This window comes from Quercus robur, chromosome 10 (assembly GCF_932294415.1).
Source record: "Quercus robur chromosome 10, dhQueRobu3.1, whole genome shotgun sequence".
Lineage (NCBI taxonomy): Eukaryota > Viridiplantae > Streptophyta > Magnoliopsida > Fagales > Fagaceae > Quercus > Quercus robur.
The window spans coordinates 37485856-37506692 of NC_065543.1; the positions used below are offsets into that span (position 1 = coordinate 37485856).

The window sequence follows — 20837 nt, forward strand, 5'->3', positions numbered from 1 at the left end:
TTAAATGCACCATATGATGATCTCAACTAGCCATCCAAAAACCCATCCAATTCCAGCCATACCATCTCCAATATCTTTCAAGCTAATTTTGCTTTTTACAGTACTTCTACCAATGGAATCCTGTCCTTCCAAAATAAACTTTGGTCCAAAAAGTAATCAGAAAGAAGGCTATAGGTTTGATATAAGAGCCCACTTACTTGGCTTAAGGCCCTATGTTTTACTATTATGGCACGATCCCGTTTTGGTGTGTCTTCAAACTCCTTAAAGACCTTGGAAAGCAGTAGAAAGATAATGGCTACTATATATATATATATATATATCCCACGCATATCTATATGCTCCCTGCTGTTAAGTATTAATGCTCGCTCCATCGTCTTTTATCAATGGTACATCAACGCTCTGTTTGTTACCAACATTTTAAGCCTAAACCCAACAACATCATTTTATCCTGTTTTTTACCATCGTAACATGATCCAGTTTTGATGATTCTACAAATTCTTTATGCACAACAATGCCACCTGATTGCGTACTCTTCTTGGAGAGTAATCTAGTCCATAACTACTCATTACACCGGAATCTAGATACCCCACTTGTAGATGCGCATGTTCCCTCTATAATAGATTCTAGGTGTAAAATTATTTATATATGTAGAGATCTTAAGGATGAATTTGTATATTTATGGCACTTTCTTCACTGGGGTAGATTACCAATAATCTGGCACAACATGGCTTAAGGATAATGACGAGATCTTGAAAGTAGAAATTCTCTCACTTAGCCCTCCAAATTTTAATCTAGACAATCCACTTTGTGACTACAAATATTCCCTCTTTACCAAAATCCAGTATAAAGTATTTGTTTCTCTATAGCTTTATTCTCGCAAGGTCAGCCACAAATACACAGAACCTTCAATCATGGAAGATCTTGATTTGGAATAGGGGTTTGAGTTCTTTTGTGAAGGAGTATATCTATTAGAGTTAAAAAATCCACCACACACAATGCAGAGACCAAAGATTCGTGAGTGAGAGAAAAGGCAAGCTAAGTGGCGAAAAGGGGTAAAAGAAAATGGCTGGGATTTGATTAGTTTGTAAGGAACTAGTAGTAGTTTAAGAATTTTTTTTTTGGGGTGATCACTAAGAAATTTAAATTATACAAAATTTAATAAAGTGATAACTTAAATATTTATTACAATTGTGAGTCGAGTTACTAAGGAGAGTAAAATTGTTGTGACTTCAAAGCCAAAAAGAATATAATTGCCATCACCATCAAAGAAAACTGATAACCACAATATTTTTCTTGTTACCATTTTTTAGGGAAAAATGAAATTAGAGATTATTATTATTATTATTATATAGGTTAAACGAACTACAAATTTGAATGTTTAACGATTTTTATTTTTTTGTTTTATAGTAGGCTTTTGGTTGAATAATTAGATCACTTGTTGTTCTTTGGTCTTATCTTGTTTTTGTTTGGTTTATGTTTGTTGTTATTTGGGCTAATATTTATTGTTGTTATTTAATTTTTTTTTTAATTTAATAAAAGAGATTAAGGATTATGTTTGGAGGGTAGAATTAATTTTGGAGTAATACTACGTCCACAATATTTTTATAATAAGGGTCTGTTTGGGAACAACTTATTTAGTTGAAACTGAAAACTTTTAACTGAAAATATTGTAGATAAAAGTAAAAACTGGCTGAAATAGTACAGTGAGACACATGAATAGTACCAAAGAGTGTAATGAGACCCATGAATAGTAGCAAAAATAAGCTAAATAGTAAAAATCTGTTTTTATAATCTGATCCCAAATGCAACCTAAATCTTATGCAAAAAGCTGTTATTGGTGGGTAAAAAAATAATATCAGTATTGAACCCAAATTAGAATCAGTAACAACTTACCACATATGATTTGTTGCAAAATTATTGTGAAAATGTTGTGAATGTAGTATTATTCTTATTTTTATTGAACCCAACTTTTTGTAATTTTCAAGTCAGGGTGTTCAACATTTTTATAAGGGTGGTCACAATAGGTTAGTTTAACATATAATTTTTTTTTTTTTGGCAATTGTATATATGCTTTTTTTTCCAAGTCAGGGTGGTCCTGTGACCACCTTGTCTTGCATGTAGAGCTGCCAGTGTAAGGAACCAGAGTCAGTAGACACGCCAAAGTAACTGAGTGATGAAATGAGATCTGGATTCGATTTTAATGGGGTAGTCTCTTTACTCTTGTAGTCCCTCCATTCCAAATTTAGTAATTTTTACATTGGGTTGCTTTCTAAATGGCTAAACCCACCACATTGAGAAATTATTAGGTTCACCAGGAGGATTGTTGAAATGGTTTTTCCAATCGTTCTAACCAATAAAACGTTGCCATTTATGCAAATGTGACATTATCTATAAGAGATTCTAGTTATAAAATTATTTATATATGTAGAGATCCAAAGGATGCATTTGTATCTCTGTGGCACTATTTGCAAGATGAGTCCTAAGGTCATGGTTTCTTGTTGAAAGGAACAATGTGGCGAAGAGCAATTTTGCTTTGAGGATGCATTTGAGTTGTTTTGTGAAGGAGTCTCTCCTTTTGGACCATATTGGGATCATTTATTAGGGTATTGGAAAGTAAGTATGAATTCTCCTGAAAAAGTACTATTTTTGAAATATGAAGAATTGAAGATTAACACCCTATTTTATGTAAAGAAAATGGCTGAATTTATGGGTTACTCTTTCTCCTTAGATGAAGAAGTTAAGAGCATGGTCCAAAAGATTGTAGACCTAGCTAGTTTGAGAGTTTGAGCAATTTGGAGGTGAATAAAAATGGAAGGCTTTGTCTTCCTCCTGTTGTAATTCAAAATAATTCTTTTTTCCAGGAAAGGTGAGGTTAGAGATTGGAAGAATTATCTTACACTTATAATGGCATCATGTCTTGACCAAATAACGAAGCAAAAATTAAGAGGTTCTAGTTTGAATGAGTGTATATGAGTTTACACTCGTTTCATGGCCTATGTGCACAAAGCGTTTTACTATTCATATTGTAATTTTAGACAAGAAAACAAATATTAGGTATTTTTTTCCCTCATAAGAACATTCTATTTTCTAGTAAATAAGGTGTGGCTGCTACACACCACATGAGTACTCCCTCCTCATGTGTTTTTTTGAGTTCCCCCTCACCTATAATGTCCAATAATTATGATATGATAAAGCACTATGTACCTTCAATTATCATTATCTAATGTCAATGTTGTTTTTTGTCCCCCTCTTTTTTGTTTAGTGAAATATGAGCGATAATGCATCTGATAACTTTTAAAAAAAATAATCTGATAAAAAAGTTATTAGGTGGTGTAACACAAGCTCTAGGCAAAGTTACACCACCTAATAACTTTTTTATCAAATTAATTTTAAAAAAAAAATTCACTTTTGGATTACACATTCTCTATATTCTTAACATGCACTCCAATTTACATGTTAATTGGATGTTATTTATGATTCAAATCTTAAAGTTATCTTTTATGCATTATTTTGAACTACGAAAACTTGAATTTAAACAATTGATTGATGACATGTCTATTAATTTTTGACCACCTTAAATTTTTTCAAGTACAGATGATATAAGAAGAGATAATATAATCTAATAGTGAATTTCTTAAAATTCACATTCAATTAAAAAATATTAAACTAGTATAACATTGATTTATAGGTATATTGAACCGGTCTAGCCCACAATTCATTTCACCAGAATCAAAACACCCTACTTATAGGTACACCGTACACATGTTCCCTACCCTTCCTTGCCAAAATCTATAATAGATTCTAGGTGCAAAATAATTTATATATGTAGAGCTCCTAAGGATACGTTTGTATCTCTATGGCACTTTCTTCGTAATGCAAGTTTTAAGGGTATGGATTCCTCAACTAGCGACGATACTGACTTTGAGAAGGCATTTGAGTTCTTTTGTAATGGAGTGTCTTATTAGGGACTGTTAGGTTCATATTTTTATGTAATTAACATATCTTATGACAAAACACAATTTACTTATATTTGGATAAATCTATGTAGGTTTTAGACGATCATTACAAGTGGTTACATTAAAGACATGGAGATTATTCAAGAACTGGTCCAGAAAAGTTGAAAATGCAGGTCCTGATACCTCCTCGATATCTGTTGATCTATCGAGATTTATTAAAGCTCAATACCTGTCTTGATACCTCTCGATTTATCGAGTTTACGGGATTTCTGATATAGCATGCAATATTTTGATTCCTAAAAACTATTTGTTTATGGGTTTGTATAATTCTTATAGGACTAGGAAAGTCAAGGTTTGTGTAAACCTAATTGGAATAGGAGAGCCTATTTAAAAGGTCCATTAAGCTCCTATTTAAATAAGGAGGTGGAGAAAGAAAACCCAAACCCTAGAAAGCTTCATAAGGTTTTCCTTTTGAAACCCTAGCCTCCTCCAACAAAAGAAAGAGATATTGTTGCGTTTCTTGTATGCCATTGGGTTCTATAATCAAACAAAGTCTCTAGCACCGACATTGAAGAACTTATTGGTGTTTCTTTGTGAAACTGTTGCAAATCAACTATAACAATCAAAGGGTTGCTATGGAGTTAGTCACGTACTGGGATCCGTGCAAAAGAGTTAGTCACAGATTGGAGATTTGTCCAACAAAGGAAATAAGGCTACTTCAATTAGGTATTAAAGTGAAGGTTTAACTGTAGGTTGATATATTGGGATATGCCAGGGTAGTGGTAAGATTCCTCATACTTGTAACCGCTTGATCATTGATTAGTAGATTCTTAGGGGTGGTAACCTTAAATTCACCTGGTGGAGTTTTTACCTTGCGAGAGGTTTTCCCCATTTGTTAACAAATCACCGTGTCAATTTATTTTCCGTTGCATTTTAGTTATTTGGTGATTTGTTGGTGTCTCCACGATTTGCATGTAATTTGACCTAATTAATCAATTTTGATAATTGAATTAATTAATTGAGGTCAATCTATCTTAACCCAACAGGGATCGTTTTGGAATTATGTATTAGGGTATTGGAAAGCAAGCTTAGAATCTCTTGAGAGGGTATTATTTTTAAAATATGAAGATTTAAAAAAAAAAAAAAAACCTTTTCTCTATGTAAAGAAAATGGTTGAATTTATGGAAAATGGCTGAATTTATGGATTACCCTTTCTCTTTTGAGGAAAAAGACAAAGGAATGGTCCAAAGTTCGTAGAACTGTGTAGTTTTCAGAATTTGTATGATTTGCAGGTGAATAAAAGTGGACACCTTCATGGACACGCTTGATTGAAAAAAAAAAATGCATTTTTCTGAGAAGGTGAGACCGGAGATTGGAAGAGAGTTGAATTGATGAATGTGAACAAAGCTTGTTCACGATTCCTCTAATAGATAAATTTTGGATTAGCGTTAGTGGTGTAATTTTCTGAACTATGTTTCAGGAAATTAGGATTTGGAGATCCAGTGGTATCTTTAATGAAGTTGACCATAGAATAGACTTCCAAGATAACTTCGATCTGGTGCCTCTAAAATAAGTAATTGTTGTAATCCAATTTCAGTTTCATCATGCTCGTCATGTTAGAAAAGAGAAAGAGTGAAGGATTAACTCCATGGCTAGTAGCATTGGTGCTTGTGTTAGAGATTGTAGTAGAAGAAGTTGAATTTTGCAGAGGAAGTCATTGAAGAAGACCTTGGTACCATGAAAGGAAAAGCAATTCTAGAGAGAAAAGTAAGAGATTCCAATATAATAATGGGAAATGTATTAAAACTATAATAAGATTACAAAGAGACTTTAGGCTATATATTTATACAACCAAAATAAGCTAACAAACTCTAGCAAAAACCGGTTGGTGTCTTGATCTGATGATAAAAAGCTATTATAAGGAGTGGACGTTATTGATTGAAACTTTCTATGTGGGTTCTAGTTAGCTCAACTGGTAAAATTTCTGATGGTTGAATAAGTGATCTAAAGTTCAATCCCTGCCTATATTAAAAATCAATTGATGTCTTGGTATGATAATAAAGAGTTTCAATCCCTACCTATATTAACAGACATTTTAATGAACCAATACATACAATACACATGGCTTTACACTTACAAAATCTGTCACTGACTGATTTCTCTTAAACTAAACACAGCTTTGGGTTTTACTTAAAGGCTACATGTCGTATTGATCACAGCTGCATTAGCTTGAGATGCATCAGTATTAGTTAGCTTTACACCAGTTGCCTAAAGCATTTTTTATTTTAATTTCCTTTATTGCATCCTAGTTGACAAAGTTGGTATTTGAGTGTCTATAAAGCTGGTATTTAAGTGAATTTTAGTAATGGTAGGGGACAATTTGTATTTCAAATTTGTTTATTTTAGTTTAGGGACATTACTTAGTTTTATAGTTTAATGAGGAAATGAACTTGACCCAATGGTTTAGAGGGACAAAGTACAATTAACCGAAATTTCTAACTCACCACTGCCAGTCTGCCCTACAGACATTATAATTTATAATATCATAGCATTTTATATGAAGTTATGAACAGCTATCCTCCACCAAAACTTAATAATTTCGCATCACATTGCAAGCTTTTGTCAGTTTATTACTGGACTTTAATTTATTCTTTCTAGAATATTGCAAAGTTGACTGATCTTAAAGATTTGATCGCACTCAACTAAGCATCTCCATAGTAGAATTATTAAAGTTATAGAACTCCACTAGATGCAATATTGAAACGAAAGTGTCAGGGACATATTTAGGTAATTAGCTAATTCTTTAACAAAATGCACTTTACGTGTAATTGGGTAAATTTAGAATGAGTTTAGTACTTTAAGAAACAAGTGTTCAAGTTAAGTATTAAAGTCATGCAAGTCTGACCGAAAAAGAAGTGAATAAAGTGCTATTCATTAAAGCTCGACAGAAGTCTCAACAAAATCCTTTCTATCAAGATTTAATGTTGAAACTTGACAGAAGCTCGACACAAGTTGTATCTGTCGAGAATTACGAAATCAGACTTTTCAGATCTGATTACATGCATATTCCTATGTATTTGTATAGGGTTTCTTTTCTTACAACCCTAAACATATATAAGGATTATTTAAAAGGCTGTCACAAGAGCTTGGGCGACCGAATTCAAAAAATGGCCTAGTTCATTATTCTCTCTGTAGAAGCTACTGTGTCTTTACGCCAAGGATTTTGTGACCAAGGAGCTTCTTGATCTTCATTGTTGATGAACTGAAGAACTTTGCAACCCATAATTTTCTTCAAGTTGGTGGAGTTAGTCACGTACTGGGATTCGTGCATTGAACGGAGAGATTGCCACTACAATACAAGTCCAATTGGGTATTGGAGTAAGGGTTTAATTGTAAGTTGGTATTTCGGGATAGGCCAAAGGGTTTGGTAAGATTCTTTATACTTGTAATCGCTTGTGATTGATAATAGTGGATTCACGGGAGTGGTGATCTTAAATTCACCCGGTGGGGTTTTGCTTCGGAGGTTTTCCCCATTCGTAAACAAATCACCGTGTCAAATTTATTTTTCGTTGCATTTAGTATAATTAGTAATTTGTTTGTGCTACCATGCTATTGCATGTAATTTGACTAATTAATTAACTTGGGTAATTAATTAATTTGCAAGGGGTCAATTCATTTTAACCCAACAGAAAGATTCTCAAGTAAGAGGCAAGCTAAAACCTAGGAAAGAAACAACATAAAATGGCTGTCATTTGATTATTTGGTCCCAATAATTTGTCGCAGATGGACCGGATGCACAAAACTCTTACCGTTAGGTTTTAAAGATTTAAGATTAAATGTTTAGAGTCCTAATTTGTATATGTTGGCAAACCAAAAACAAAAACATGCTGCAGGAGAAAGAATTAATTTTTAGTGAAGCTCGATTGATTGAAGGTCAGGCTCGACCAATTGAAAATCATAGAAAAATAATTTCTGTAGATTTTAAATCAGGCCCAAGCTCATGAAAATGTTTAGGGTTTCAGTCTAACATTCCTAAGTACAAAAGAAAAACCCTAAGTACAAAAGAAAAACCCTAACTACGTTTTAAAGACTCCTGGAAGACTTGTGAGTTATTCCTGTGAGATTTGAGAGGTTTTATACCCTCTAACTCTACAAGTGTCTACTAGAATAAGATCTATAATCAAGTGTTGGTGGAATGTAGTTGCTGCAAGATCAACAAGTGGTGATCTGAAACCTTTGAGTGAGATCTCAAAGTCATAAGCGTGGGAGCTTGTGTGCTGCAAATCTAAGAGAGAAGAGTCTGTGAATTCGGAGCTTGTATATGGTCGTGTCAATAAGTTACTACTGAAGGTAGTAATAAATTTAGGTTTAAATCTTTTGTAAAAACTTCAGTTCTCTGTTAGTAGATTTGTTTACCTTAAAGATAGCTATGTCAAGTCATCCCTAGATTTTTACCTTAAAACAATTCGTTTCATTGGTTTACTTGGGTGATCATATTTGTGTGTTATTTATTTTTTCGCTATTTTTATGATATGGTTTTTCACTATTTAAACCTAGATATCATAATTAGCTTAAGTAACTATTTGGCTAATTCATTAGGTTAAACTAATCTGTTTTAAGGGATCTAAACAAACAAACACTTACTTTTTTTGAGAAGAACAAACACTTACTTTTGTGGGAATGAAGAGATGTCATAATAGACAATCTTACTCCTAATAATATGAGGATTGATTATGTCGTTGGGGTGGCACCGATGGAGGGAACTGGAAAAAAAAATACTGAAACTTCGGGTTAAATTATACTGACTCCAAGTCGGGAGAGCGAGTAAAAAATTTGCCAAACCAACAAAGAGTATGTTCCAGCAAAATGTTAGGGTTATTCTACAAATTTTGGAGAAAAGAGGTCCATGCCTCTGGAATGAAGATGCACTCACAACCTGGCTGGATTTGTTAGATAAGTGGACTAACCTTTGATTAATATCGTCACTGTTCTTGGGATATTGCTTATTTGGGATCTCAAATCTCAAATCTCAAATCTCAATCCAATTTGCATTCGTTATTTTTGAGAAGATAGGCAATTGAATTTTTTCACGTAGTGCCATGCTATTTCATCCAAATTAACAGCCTAAATGACGGTGAGATGCAGAATATCAATAGTATAATTTAGGATGGTAAAATATAATTTTTCCAATTTCACTCCATATTTCATGCTTATACATTTTATGGTAGATTCATCACCATTAAATGCTCACAACATAATCCCCCAAATTCAGTAGCTTCATTAGCCTCATCATATTTTATCTAATGAAGACTGTGTTTGTTCATTAGGTTCATCACAGCACCAAATTGAAATAGACCGTGTTTGTTACTACTTTGTTTCCCTCAATAAAAAAGAACCTCACCGAACCCAAATGGTTTCTTCAGTCACTCTGACTAATTAGTCTAATTCAAAAGGACACTTGCAAGCAAACCAAGCAATATATATATATATATATATATATATTATAGGCTGAGAATCGATTATCTAAATTTTTCGCACTCCTTACAAAAGCGTCTCTTCTAAAATAATCAGATTATGAAAAAGTTTACAGAAACAAATTGTGCCACAACTAGTGATGGTCCCCATGTAATGATGTAATTAGAATAATGCTAAATTTGAGACGAGATCTAAATTTGATTGCAGTGGGGGTAGCCTTGTTGGTCCCCCTGTGTACCATGCTATGCATGAACTCAACTTGCTCTAGATTATGGGTGTAAAATTATTTATATATGTAGAGAACCCAAGGATGCTTTTGTATCTTTATGGCACTTTTGTTGCAAGGCAAGTCCTAAGGGTGTGGAACTCTCGGCCAGAGAAAATCTTGACTTTGAGGAGGCATTTAAGTTGTTTTGTGAAGGAATTTCTGTTTTTGGACCATATTGTGATCATGTATTAGGGTATTGGAGAGCAAGCTTAGAATTTCCTGAAAGGATACTATTTTTGAAATATGAAAATTTAAAGAATGAGCCTGTGTTTTATGTAAAAGAAATGGCCAAATTTATGGGTTATCCATTCTCTTTAGAGGAAGAAACTTAAGGAATGATTGAAAATATTGTTGATCTATGTAGCTTTGAGAATTTGTCCAAATTGGAGGTCAATAAAAGTGGGTGGCTCCATGGTCGACCTTACTTGATAGAAAAAAATGCATTTTTTAGGAAAGGTGAGATTGGAGATTGGAAAAATTGTCTTAAACCTATGATGGTTGCACGTCTTGACGAGATAACTGAACACAAGTTTAGAAGTTCTGGCTTGACATTTAATGTCTCATCTGATGCATGAATTGTAACGAGAAATTCGATTAATCCCGATCTTGTCGTGGCAAATTGGAACCAATTGTGTTTTAGTACGCATAGAGTTTTGTTGAACTAAGAAAAACTGTTACCTGCTAGTAGATGGTTGTAAGTGTGGGTACTGCACACTCGTGCGAGCTTCCTCTTATTTATTTTTTCAATTCCCTGTTCGAAATATGATGTTCTGCCCACTATTGATCGAAATTGTATATTTATTTGAACCTCAGTGTTGTTACTTGTTTTCCCTTTTTTGTTTATTGAAAATACATGACATTAATGCATGTAATTGACTAATTTCGCCTTCATTTTTCAAATAAAAGAAATATCTATTGGATATATGGTGGCAATTCCAATTGTAAAAGGAATTGATAAATTGAAAGCACAATACTACTAGCAAAACATATGCATATATACATTATACAAATCCTCTAGGCTGTATTTTGTGTTCCACAGATTGTGGGATGACATCTGTTTAATTTTTTATTTTCATTATGAACTTCAATTATTTTAAAAAAAAAGTAAAAATAACACACAGTTAGTTATAATTATTGAAAAATAAATGAAAACAAAATGTAATATAGAGGATTTGTATTCCATCATGCGAGCTGGGCCAAAATATAAGCTAACATGCATATCAATTTCCTGGGCCTCTACGTTAATTTACATAATCCCTCAGAAGCATGTGAAGAAGCCTGCTGTATGTGGTTAGGAAAAGGAGACCAAGTTTATATTTCATCTCACCGTTTATATACACACTAAAGACAGTTCTATTGTAAGCCACCTTGCAACAGCCAAGGAAGGTCAATCTCTCTACTTTTACTGGATTGGACACTAAACATATTGTCCTGTTTGAGTTCTTCACTTCTTTGGCAATATTGAAATTCGTACATTTATAAACAAGTTACTCTAAAAACGGTACATTGTATAAAATTCTCTTAAGATAGCTAGTCCAAATTTAACAATTGCGCTTCTGTCTATGGATTGCTTTCTAGAAATAACAATTTATAGAGTTGCCAATATCTGCTTTCTGGAAATAAAATTATATAGTTGTGCCATGTTTGCTTTCTAGAAACAAAATAGTGACTGAAAGAAACTGATTTAGAACCAACTTTTATGGCTTAGTCAATTTTGTTGGAAAATATGGCTAAATAAACAAGTTTTGATTCAACAATACAAACCCTAAAAAATTAGCAATGACAAAAATAAATAGATAGAGTTAGAAAAATCTCACAAACTATAGAATCACGCAAAATGCGTTGTTCTTAAAGGTTGATTCATGCCACCCGGAGTAGAACTCGGTGTGAGTGGCTCTTTTGGCCGAACAACCCCCCAAGATTAGATTATAGTAATTTCTTCAAGTTGATCACACACTCAAGCAAGAAGAACTAGGAACAACCTTAATTTGCCTTTCCTTAAAACTAAAAATTGAAGTTGAAATTTTAGTGGAGATGAGCAAAAAAATAGAGCAAAAACAAAGAGAAGAGGTGGCTGCTGTAGCTAAAAAACTGAAGAGCTAAAGAGGGGAATATAGGGTTTAATATACTAACTAATGTGAGGGCTGAAGGGCTGCATGTAACGGTCACTGTGCAAGCCAACGGGCTGCACATTAAATGCCCCAACGGGCTGCTTATTTAATGCCCAACGGCAAGAACCAAAATGGGCTGAAAAACAAAAGAAAGGGAAAAAGAATGAGGCCCAAGAGAGATAGAGACTAACTTAAGTCCAACCCAAGCCCAACTCCAACTCTTAGCCCATTAACTTTCAAGCTAACACTTAAGTGGTGCAAAGGTTTATAAACCTACATGAGAACACATCTCTAACCAATGTGGGACACAAGCATGGTTAAAGAGTTTGAAACACACATACTCCAACAAATTTTAAGCTATTTAGAGACATTATCCCTAGTAGTTCAAGTTTTTTTTTTTTTGGTTTTTTTGAGAAGGTAATAGTTCAAGTTATTATTAACCAATTGACATAAGCGTGGATAGATAAACATAAAAACAATCCAAATCACTAAACAAAACAAGCTCTCACAAGAATACTGAAGTGTGTACGAAGAGAAAAACTCGATAAGTAGGCAGAAAAAAGACTCTCTAAATCCTCTTGCAGCAAATTATCTACTAATCAAGAATAGTTGTGGTACATATCACTTACAATACCCTTTAAGCTAAGGAATGACTATGTACTCGAGCCTCCAGCTCCTTCTAACAATCAATTCCTCGAATCATTTCTTCTTAATAGTCTTTGGATCCACAATCGAGCCTCCAATTGCAATGACCAAGTCTCATTGGCAATTATGGGATTATTGCTCCGATGATTCTCCAACACCAATCAACAACAAGAACTTTGAGTATTTAAATGTGCATGATGGTATGAATCTCCACTCATAGAATTTAGCAATTTGAGAGGGAGAATTTAGAGAGATGGAATGGATTTTAATTTGCACCAGGGTTTTAGGACTTTCTCTACCTTTTTAATATGGGGAATAGGTTTAGAAAATTCATGAAAAATGGTGCTTATAAAGAGAAGTTGAGGTCTAGTATTGTAGATAAGTTCGTAATTGAATTGCCAAGGTTCGCGCATTTTCACTTGAAAGTGGGGCAAAATTGTTTCTTCAACTATTTTTGTGAATTCTCCCGATACTTCACCTGACTCTCCAAGTTTGCTCTTGCAAATTCCTTTAGATTTCAATTCCAACTTTCAACTTCAACCATCTTCAACTGATTACAAAATTATACTCACAACATTACATTAATTACATTGTAAAATTGAAATTCAAAATTACATCCAAACTTGCCATGGAATTGGCTAAAAACCTAAGGCCCTGTTTGGTTTTTTTTTTTTTTTTTTTTTCATCACTCCTCACTCCTCACTCAATTTTCGTCACTCATTACTCATCACTTAAAATACCCCAATTTCCTATACCCACCCGTTTGGCACATGTTTTCAACTCCTCATCACTCAATTTTTTCCTACTTTTTGTGGGACCATACCTGAGCACCATGTCAGACATTCTTGTTAGCCTACCCGCCTCACACCATTTCATCATTTCATATCACTCACTATTCAATTCCTTTTCCCTTCAGCCCCCAATACTCTCCCAAAACCAGAGACTTCAACCTAGGCATTCCTTTTTTTTTTTCCCTTCAACCCCCAATACCCGCAACAACCACTTCGGTTTTGAGCTTGAAGCACAAACCCAGAAAATTCACAAACCCACAACAACCAATTCGTTGCCCCAATCCTTGATTTTTTATTTTTATGGGTCTGAGATGAGAAAGGCGAAAAGGAAGAAAAAAAGAAAAGAAAAGTAAGAAAGATCGGACCTGTGACGATCTCTCAAAACCAGGCATTCCTTTTTTTTTTTTTTTTTTTCCTTCAACCCCAAATACCCATAACAACCACTTCGGTTTTGAGCTTGAAGCACAAACCCAAAAAATTTATTAGCATCCTTGAAGCACCTAGAAAATTCACAAACCCACAACGACCAATTCATTGCCCCAATCGTTGATTTTTATTTATTTTTTTATGGGTCTGAGATGAGAAAGGTGAAAAGGAAGGAAAAAAAAAAGAAAAAAGAAAAGAAAAAAGAGAACCTAGAAACCCAGTGAAAAGGAATGGAAAAAATAAAATGCAACCAAACCCAAAAACCCAATGTGAAAAGGAAAAAAAAGAAGAAAAAAAAAAAAAGATGAAGAAGACCAGACCAGGCCAAGCGTGAAAGGGAAAAGAAAAAAAAGAAGAAGACTAGTGTGAAAGGGAAAAGAAAAGAAGAAGATGAAGAAGACCAGTGTGAAAGGAAAACTCATTGAACAAAAAAAAAAAAAGAAGGTCGAAAGTTGCGGCTGTTGCTTTAACAGTGGGTCCCTCTGTGTGTGTTTAATTACGAAAATGCCATTGGAAACAAAAATATGTTTTCAGTTTTCATAACTCATCACTCAAAAATCAGAGAATTGATTGATGGAAACAAAAACTAGAAACAAAAACCAAACAGATTTCTCAGCTGTGGGTCCCACCATTTTTGAGTTATAGGTGATGGAAACAGAGTTATGAGCAATGAAAACAACAAATCCAAACAGCCCCTAAATGTCCTAACAATCTCCCCCTTTAAACAGAAGAACTAAATTGAATAAAGCTACAAGTTAGAAGACTGAAATTGTACAAAATTAGAGTTACAAGATTAAGTTGAATTTGAATTATGTTAGAGAGTGTAATTTGTAATTTAGCTATTATTTTATGAATATATATTTTTCTCTGTATGTAAATGTTGTAAGGTTGAATTTATTCAACCATGTGTTAGCTTTATTCTGTGCCAAATTTGCTTGTAATTCAGCAATTAGAAGCTCAGCATTTAGGTGGGAATTATGTAAGGGTTGTGTGTGAGAGAGTGTGAAGAATTGATCAAGTATGTGCATTCAAGAGCATTCTTGCAACTGGAACTTGCAACTGACTCATGAATGATGACTCACCAGAAGTGTCACACGTGTGGAGCATGCAAGAAGTTGAAGGGTCATGATAGCTGGATCACTACAGGACAAAAAGTACAATTTGGCCATTATGTTAGTTGGCAATTGGAACTTGCGACTCATCCTAGTTGTGAGTCACTCGCCAAAGCCTCCTATTTTGCAGAAAAATGATTTTTCACATTCCTTGTCGTACCCTACTATAAATACCCTTATACCCACGAAATGTAGAGAGCTTCTAGAGAGAATTTTGAGAGATAAACCCTAGAGAACAATAAGATTGATTCATCCACAATCTTATACCTTTGATTTTCAAATTCCTCTACTCTCACCCTCTCCATTGTCATACCCTTGAGAGGATCTTTAGCCAAATCCTTACATCACCATATTCATATCAGTGAGAAGGTTATTTGGTGCTTGGGAAACAATTCAGAGAGGACTAATTCATTTGGTTGATGCAATGGGCTTATTACAGGATCCGGTAAGCTAGAGAAGACAAGGTTAGGCTTAACCTTGTTGAAGCAAGAAGCTTGGAGGGTTTAGGTGCATCGGGTAGATTAGGCTTGGAAGGTCTATTGCTATTCATGTATCCCAACTAATTTTCTAATGGATCATTTTACCGCTTGGAGGGCGGCGGGGAGGTTTTTCGCCGAGTTCTTTGGTTTCCTCTTCGATAACACGTGCCGGTGTTATCTTGTGTTTGCATCTCTCTAACCCTTACTATTTGCTTTTAATTACTGTTGTGTTGTGATTAAATTATGGCTTAGAGTTATTTGCTTGTTTGGATATAGCTTGTACTTATCATTCCGCACATACATTGTTTGAGTATAAGCTTGTGTTGGTAATTTTGAAATTGGGGATCTAAACATTCACTAGTGTTTTACACACCAAGTGAACATTCAATTGGTATCAGAGCGGGTACACTTTGTCAGATTTCTATATCCTAAGTGTGATCCTTAACCCTAGGATGGATAGGTCTCAATCCCTTAATGCATCTCTCTTCTTTGATGGGAGTAATTACGCCTTTTGGAAAGTGCGTATGCATGCATTTTTGTACTCTATTGATGAGAGTGTTTGGGATGCTGTTGAGAATGGTTGGACTAGGTTGGAGGCTGCCAAATCTACTTGGGATAAGGCAGCCCTTGTAGCGGCTAATGCTAATAGTAAAGCTTTAAATGCTATATTTCATGGTGTCTCACCTGATGAATTTCATAGGATCTCTCATGTGACAATTGCCAAGGAGGCATGGGAAATCTTGGAAACTACATATGAAGGCACCAAGCAGGTGAAAGATACAACAAAGGAAGAGAAAATCTCTTGCTCTTAAGACGATCAATGAGAGAGTTGAAGTTCAAGATTCTTCGGATGAGGATGAGGTTAAGAAAGAGGTGGTGTACCTTGCAAAGAACTTTCGCAAGTTCTTAAATTCAAGAAGGATGGGAAATCTTTTTAGAAAGGTAAATTCTCAAATTTCAAGAAGGACAAGAAATATTTCAAGAAGAAAGAATTCAAAGACTCATCTCTATCTCAAGCAATCACTTATTATGAGTACAAAGGGCATGGCCATGTGAAGAAAGAATGCCCCACTTTTTTGAAGGCAAAGGGTAAAGTCTTTGCTACAACCCTAAGTGACTCGGATAGCTCTAACTCCGATTCAAAAGAAAGTTGTAATGGAGAAGGAAACTACTTCGTATTTATGACCATTGCACCCCTGGACTCTTCGGAAGATTTGAGCACTCTAGTGAAAGAGCTCGGAGAGCACACTAAAGTGGAGTCTATGGGGTTTGGAGAGGAATTTGATGATGAAGATGAAGAATGCATCTATGAAGGAGCAAAGGGATTGCAATAATCCTACAATTCCCTTCTTGAGAAGACCAGAGAGTATGCTAGAGTGGCTAAGGCAACCATTAGAAAAATGAAGAAAGCAGAATAGGATTACAAGTGCATACTCATGAGGTATAAAGAGACAAAATGTGAAGTTAAGCGATGAATGAAGAGCTAACGAATGCCTATTCTAGGAAAAAGTTTCTTGAGCTTGAGGTTATTCAAGCTAATGCCAAAGTGGAGCATGTTGCTTCAAAGAAACTTGATGAGGTGTTTGCCTATCAAAAGCCCTCTTCTGATAGAAGTGGCTTGGGATATACCGAAGAAAGTAGCTCAAGTTCTAATGTGTCCAAGGAGATGAAGTTTGTTAAAGCCAAGGAACATCGGTACCAATTCCACTTGTTGAGAATGTGAAGGTTGAAAAGAAACCAAATGTGGTGATTCAAAAGGTTTTGACAAAGCCTCCAAATCCATTTGTGGTCATACTCAAGGCAAAAGGGAAGTCTCTTCTGAAGGCACAAAGAGGTCCTTAAACTTAACACTTTTGCCATCATTGTGGAATCCGAGGACACACTAGGCCAAATTGCCAAAAGCTTCAAGCATTGAAGGAAGCGGGTTCTCAAAGGCCAAGAGGACAAGGAAAGGGCAAGGGGAACCACAAGCAATCAAAAGGGCGAGAAGTAGATCCCAGTGTTGGTGATGTGATGAAGATGATAGACACCATCACTTCTTGCTTGGCCAACTTCACCCTAAGGTTTGAGAACCGTCACTCAAGTACCCAATCCTTTAAAGATATCACCCCAAATGCATGTGCCATGTGGGTGAAGAAGGGTACTCATGCATAAACATTATAACATGTCCATGCATTAATTCTTTTGATATGTTGTGACTTTGTTAGTTGTTTGCTTATGTTTTTCATTCTACCATGTTCTTATAGTTTTTGTTGTTTAAAAGCTTTGAATGTTTGTTTGTTTTTTTATCAATCTTTACTTGCTTTGTGTCCAAAGTTCAAAAACACATAAAAAGTAGAAAATCCAAAAAGTTTGATTGGCATTATTGTGTATTGTCACACGCATGTTTAGTCTTGTATCTCCGTACTAATGGCTTTGTGCATTTACGAGCTTAGCCTGTTCTTTATGCACTTATATCTTTGTGAGAAAAATCTTGACATCTATGTGATTGTTGTAAATCGATTTTCAAACTTGTCATGAATGATTAATCAATAGTTTTGTTGATCTTGAAACATGCATAGACTTGGGCTTATATATCGTCCCACTTTTTTATGTTTTTGCTTATAGCTCAGCCAATATCAAACTTCGAAAAGTGATAATAAGCTGCAAAAGCCGTCACACGTACTAGTATTTGACTAAGAAAAAGGAAAAGTGACTTGTACTAAATGTTGTGCTTTATAAAAATAAAAAAAATAAAATCCAATTCTATATCGCAATTTATTAAAATTGCTATTTTTTAAAAAAGCATCATTTCAAAATAATGAGTCAAACATACCACGTGAGAGAGCAGAATCCAAGTATAGTAATTTGCTAATTTTCACATTTGGGTAATTCCCAGCCCACCACGTGAGAGAGCATAATCCAAGAGAAGTCAATCCTAACAGAAAAATCCAATTCCATATCGCAATTTATTAAAATTGCTATCTTTAAAAAAAGCATCATTTCAAAATAATGAGTCAAACATACCACGTGAGAGAGCAGAATCCAAGTAGAGTAATTTGCTAATTTTCACATTTGGGTAATTCCCAGCCTACCACGTGAGAGAGCATAATCCAGAAGAAGTCAAACCTAACAGAAAAACTAATAGCTAATGATAGATTTCTTATTACTGTGTATATTTTTTTTGAAAAAATTATTGAATACTTTTGGTTTTGGAGTACTATAAATGTGTATTCTTTCTTTCACATGAATTGTGAAATCTACCATAAATTTAATTAGTGAGACTCACAGTTATGTGAGAGAAGAACTGACGTATTTATGATATTTTGAGAGTACTTAATAATTAACCATTTTTCTATCTTTACAGTAAAAAAAAAAAAAAAAACCATTTTTTTGGGGTGGGATTGCTACGCAATTAAAAATTATTGCTTTTGATGGTCAGTATCACTTTTTCATTTTGCTAAATTTTCTATCTACTCTCAGGTTATAAGAAAGATTTGCATGGCATTTTCCTTGTTATAGTTTTCCTCCAAGAAATTCTGACAATGGAGTTCTCTTCTTCCAAAAGTAATGAGAAAGAAGACCATAGGTCTGATCTAAAAACTCTCAACTTATACAACGAGATAATATCAACCCTCCCAAAAAGAAAAGGATGGAAATCAGATGAACTCTACCATTATCAGGGATTTTGGCACAATTTCTTCAACTTGGAAGGGCTCTTGTCAGCTCAACAACATTTCAAGCCAGAAACCAACGACATTATTTTGAGCAGCTTTCCGAAAACCGGCACAACATGGCTTAAGGCATTGTCTTTTGCCATCATGACAAGATCCTCTTTTGATATTTCTGCAAGCCCTTTGCTCACAACAATGCCACATGAGTGTGTACTCTCCTTAGAGGGTGCCCTTGCCCACAATTCATTTCACAGGAATCAAGACACTCCACTTATAGGTACACATGTTCCCTACACTTCCTTGCCAAAATCTATAATAGATTCTGGGTGCAAAATAATTTATATATGTAGAGATCCTAAGGATACATTTGTATCTCTATGGCAATTTGCTCGTAATGCAAGTTTGAAGGGTGTGGATTCCTCAACCAGCGAAGTTATTGACTTAGAGAAAGCATTTGAGTTATTTTGTGATGGGGTAACTTATTATGGACCATATTGGGATCATGTATTAGGGTATTGGAAAGCAAGCTTAGAATCTCCTGAGAGGATATTATTTTTAAAATTTGAAGATTTAAAAAAAGAAGCCTTGTTTTATGTAAAGAAAATGGCTGAATTTATGGGTTATCCGTTCTCTTTGAAAGAAGAAGAAAAAGGAATGGTCCAAAAGATTGTAGACCTGTGTAGTTTTCAGAATTTGTCCGAACTAGAGGTGAATAAAACTGGACATCTTCATGGAAACTTGTTTGAAAAAAGATTATTTTTCCGAAAAGGTGAGACTGGAGATTGGAAGAATTATCTTACACCAACGATGGCTACACGTCTTGACCAGATAACAGAGCAAAAACTAAAAAGTTCTGGCTTGACATTTAATGCCTAATCTAACGTTTGAATTGGTAGATGCATGGGCGGTTTGTACTCTTGTAGGAACATCTGCTCCATTGTCATCTAGCTAGGAACTACTTCTTGTTAATTAGTAGTTAATAAAGTGTGCAGGAATAAACCCACGAGTGATTCCTGTTCACGTGTGTGTGCACTTTTTATTTTTTATGATCCTTTGTTCGAAGTATTTGTTATGTTTTTTCTCCCTATTTTGTTTTTTTCAAATAAGCGAAAGATCTAATATATATTTATGGTGCTTCTTTCATTTTAATTTCTGTGACGATAAACTACCCACACCTGGGTCTCGATAAAACCTAAGAGCACAATACCACTCGCAAAACATATGCATCAAGTGTTTTGGATTCAAATCTAACCACTCCTATTAAACAGACCTTTTTTTATTTTATTTTTTTTATTTATTTATGGCGGTTAGGAATAGGAGTCCAAATCTTCAGTCCCACTTTTCCTGCTCCACTTTATACTTCACCAATAAAAACTTGTCACATGTTCACCTAATTAATTAATTACTACCATTAATTAATAATGGTAGTATTAATAAGTCAATAATGGTAGTATTTAATTAGTTAGGTGAACACGTGACAAATTTTTATTGGTGGAGCATAGAATGGAGCAGGAAAAGTGGGACAAAAGATTTGGACTCTAGGAATAGGGACCGAGTTTATATTTTACCGACAGCTTCATTATTGTCTTCTTAGTTTTTGGAAATCCTTTTAAATCTTATAATTTGGGGTGTAGCAAATTAGTAATCTAATTTCAAAAGTACCAAATTAAACTCTACATGCTCTATGTTGAGAAGACAGAAAAGTGAGTAAATGGAAAATGTTGGGAGGATATATAGAAAGGATTTCAAGCTTTTCAGCTTTTCACCATGCGTGTTTATTACATATGATGAAAAAAATGATAGGATAGAAAATAAATGTAAATTTATTTTGTTTGGTTGAGAAGAAAAATGAGTTGATTAGAAAAAGGTAATTTTTCTAAATTTAGGGAACGTTTAGTACACTATAATTGTGATTTTAGTG

At 34.4% G+C, this 20837-nt stretch overlaps 1 protein-coding gene and 1 pseudogene across 1 annotated transcript; both read left to right on the top strand.

The window, feature by feature from the left end:
- Nucleotides 1-4: 4 nt before the first annotated feature.
- On the top strand, nucleotides 5-10520 carry LOC126704113 (cytosolic sulfotransferase 17-like; annotated as a pseudogene).
- A 6214-nt stretch (nucleotides 10521-16734) lies between these two features.
- On the top strand, nucleotides 16735-19814 carry LOC126704114 (flavonol sulfotransferase-like). Its single transcript, XM_050403146.1, has 3 exons — nucleotides 16735-16958; nucleotides 17150-17403; nucleotides 18726-19814. The coding sequence occupies exons 1-3, from the start codon at nucleotides 16735-16737 to the stop codon at nucleotides 19790-19792; spliced, it is 1545 nt and encodes a 514-aa protein (XP_050259103.1). The 3' UTR covers nucleotides 19793-19814.
- The last annotated feature ends 1023 nt before the right edge of the window (nucleotides 19815-20837 follow it).

What these genes read in the sequence shown, in the direction of transcription:
- LOC126704114 (XM_050403146.1), top strand. Translation starts at nt 16,735, where the DNA reads ATGAATGAAGAGCTAACGAATGCCTATTCTAGGAAAAAGTTTCTTGAG. An exon ending in GTTAAAGCCAAGGAACATCG is followed by an intron (nt 16,959 to 17,149) that starts GTACCAATTCCA and finishes AGGACACACTAG; the next exon opens with GCCAAATTGCCAAAAGCTTC. An exon ending in TGCCATGTGGGTGAAGAAGG is followed by an intron (nt 17,404 to 18,725) that starts GTACTCATGCAT and finishes ATCTACTCTCAG; the next exon opens with GTTATAAGAAAGATTTGCAT.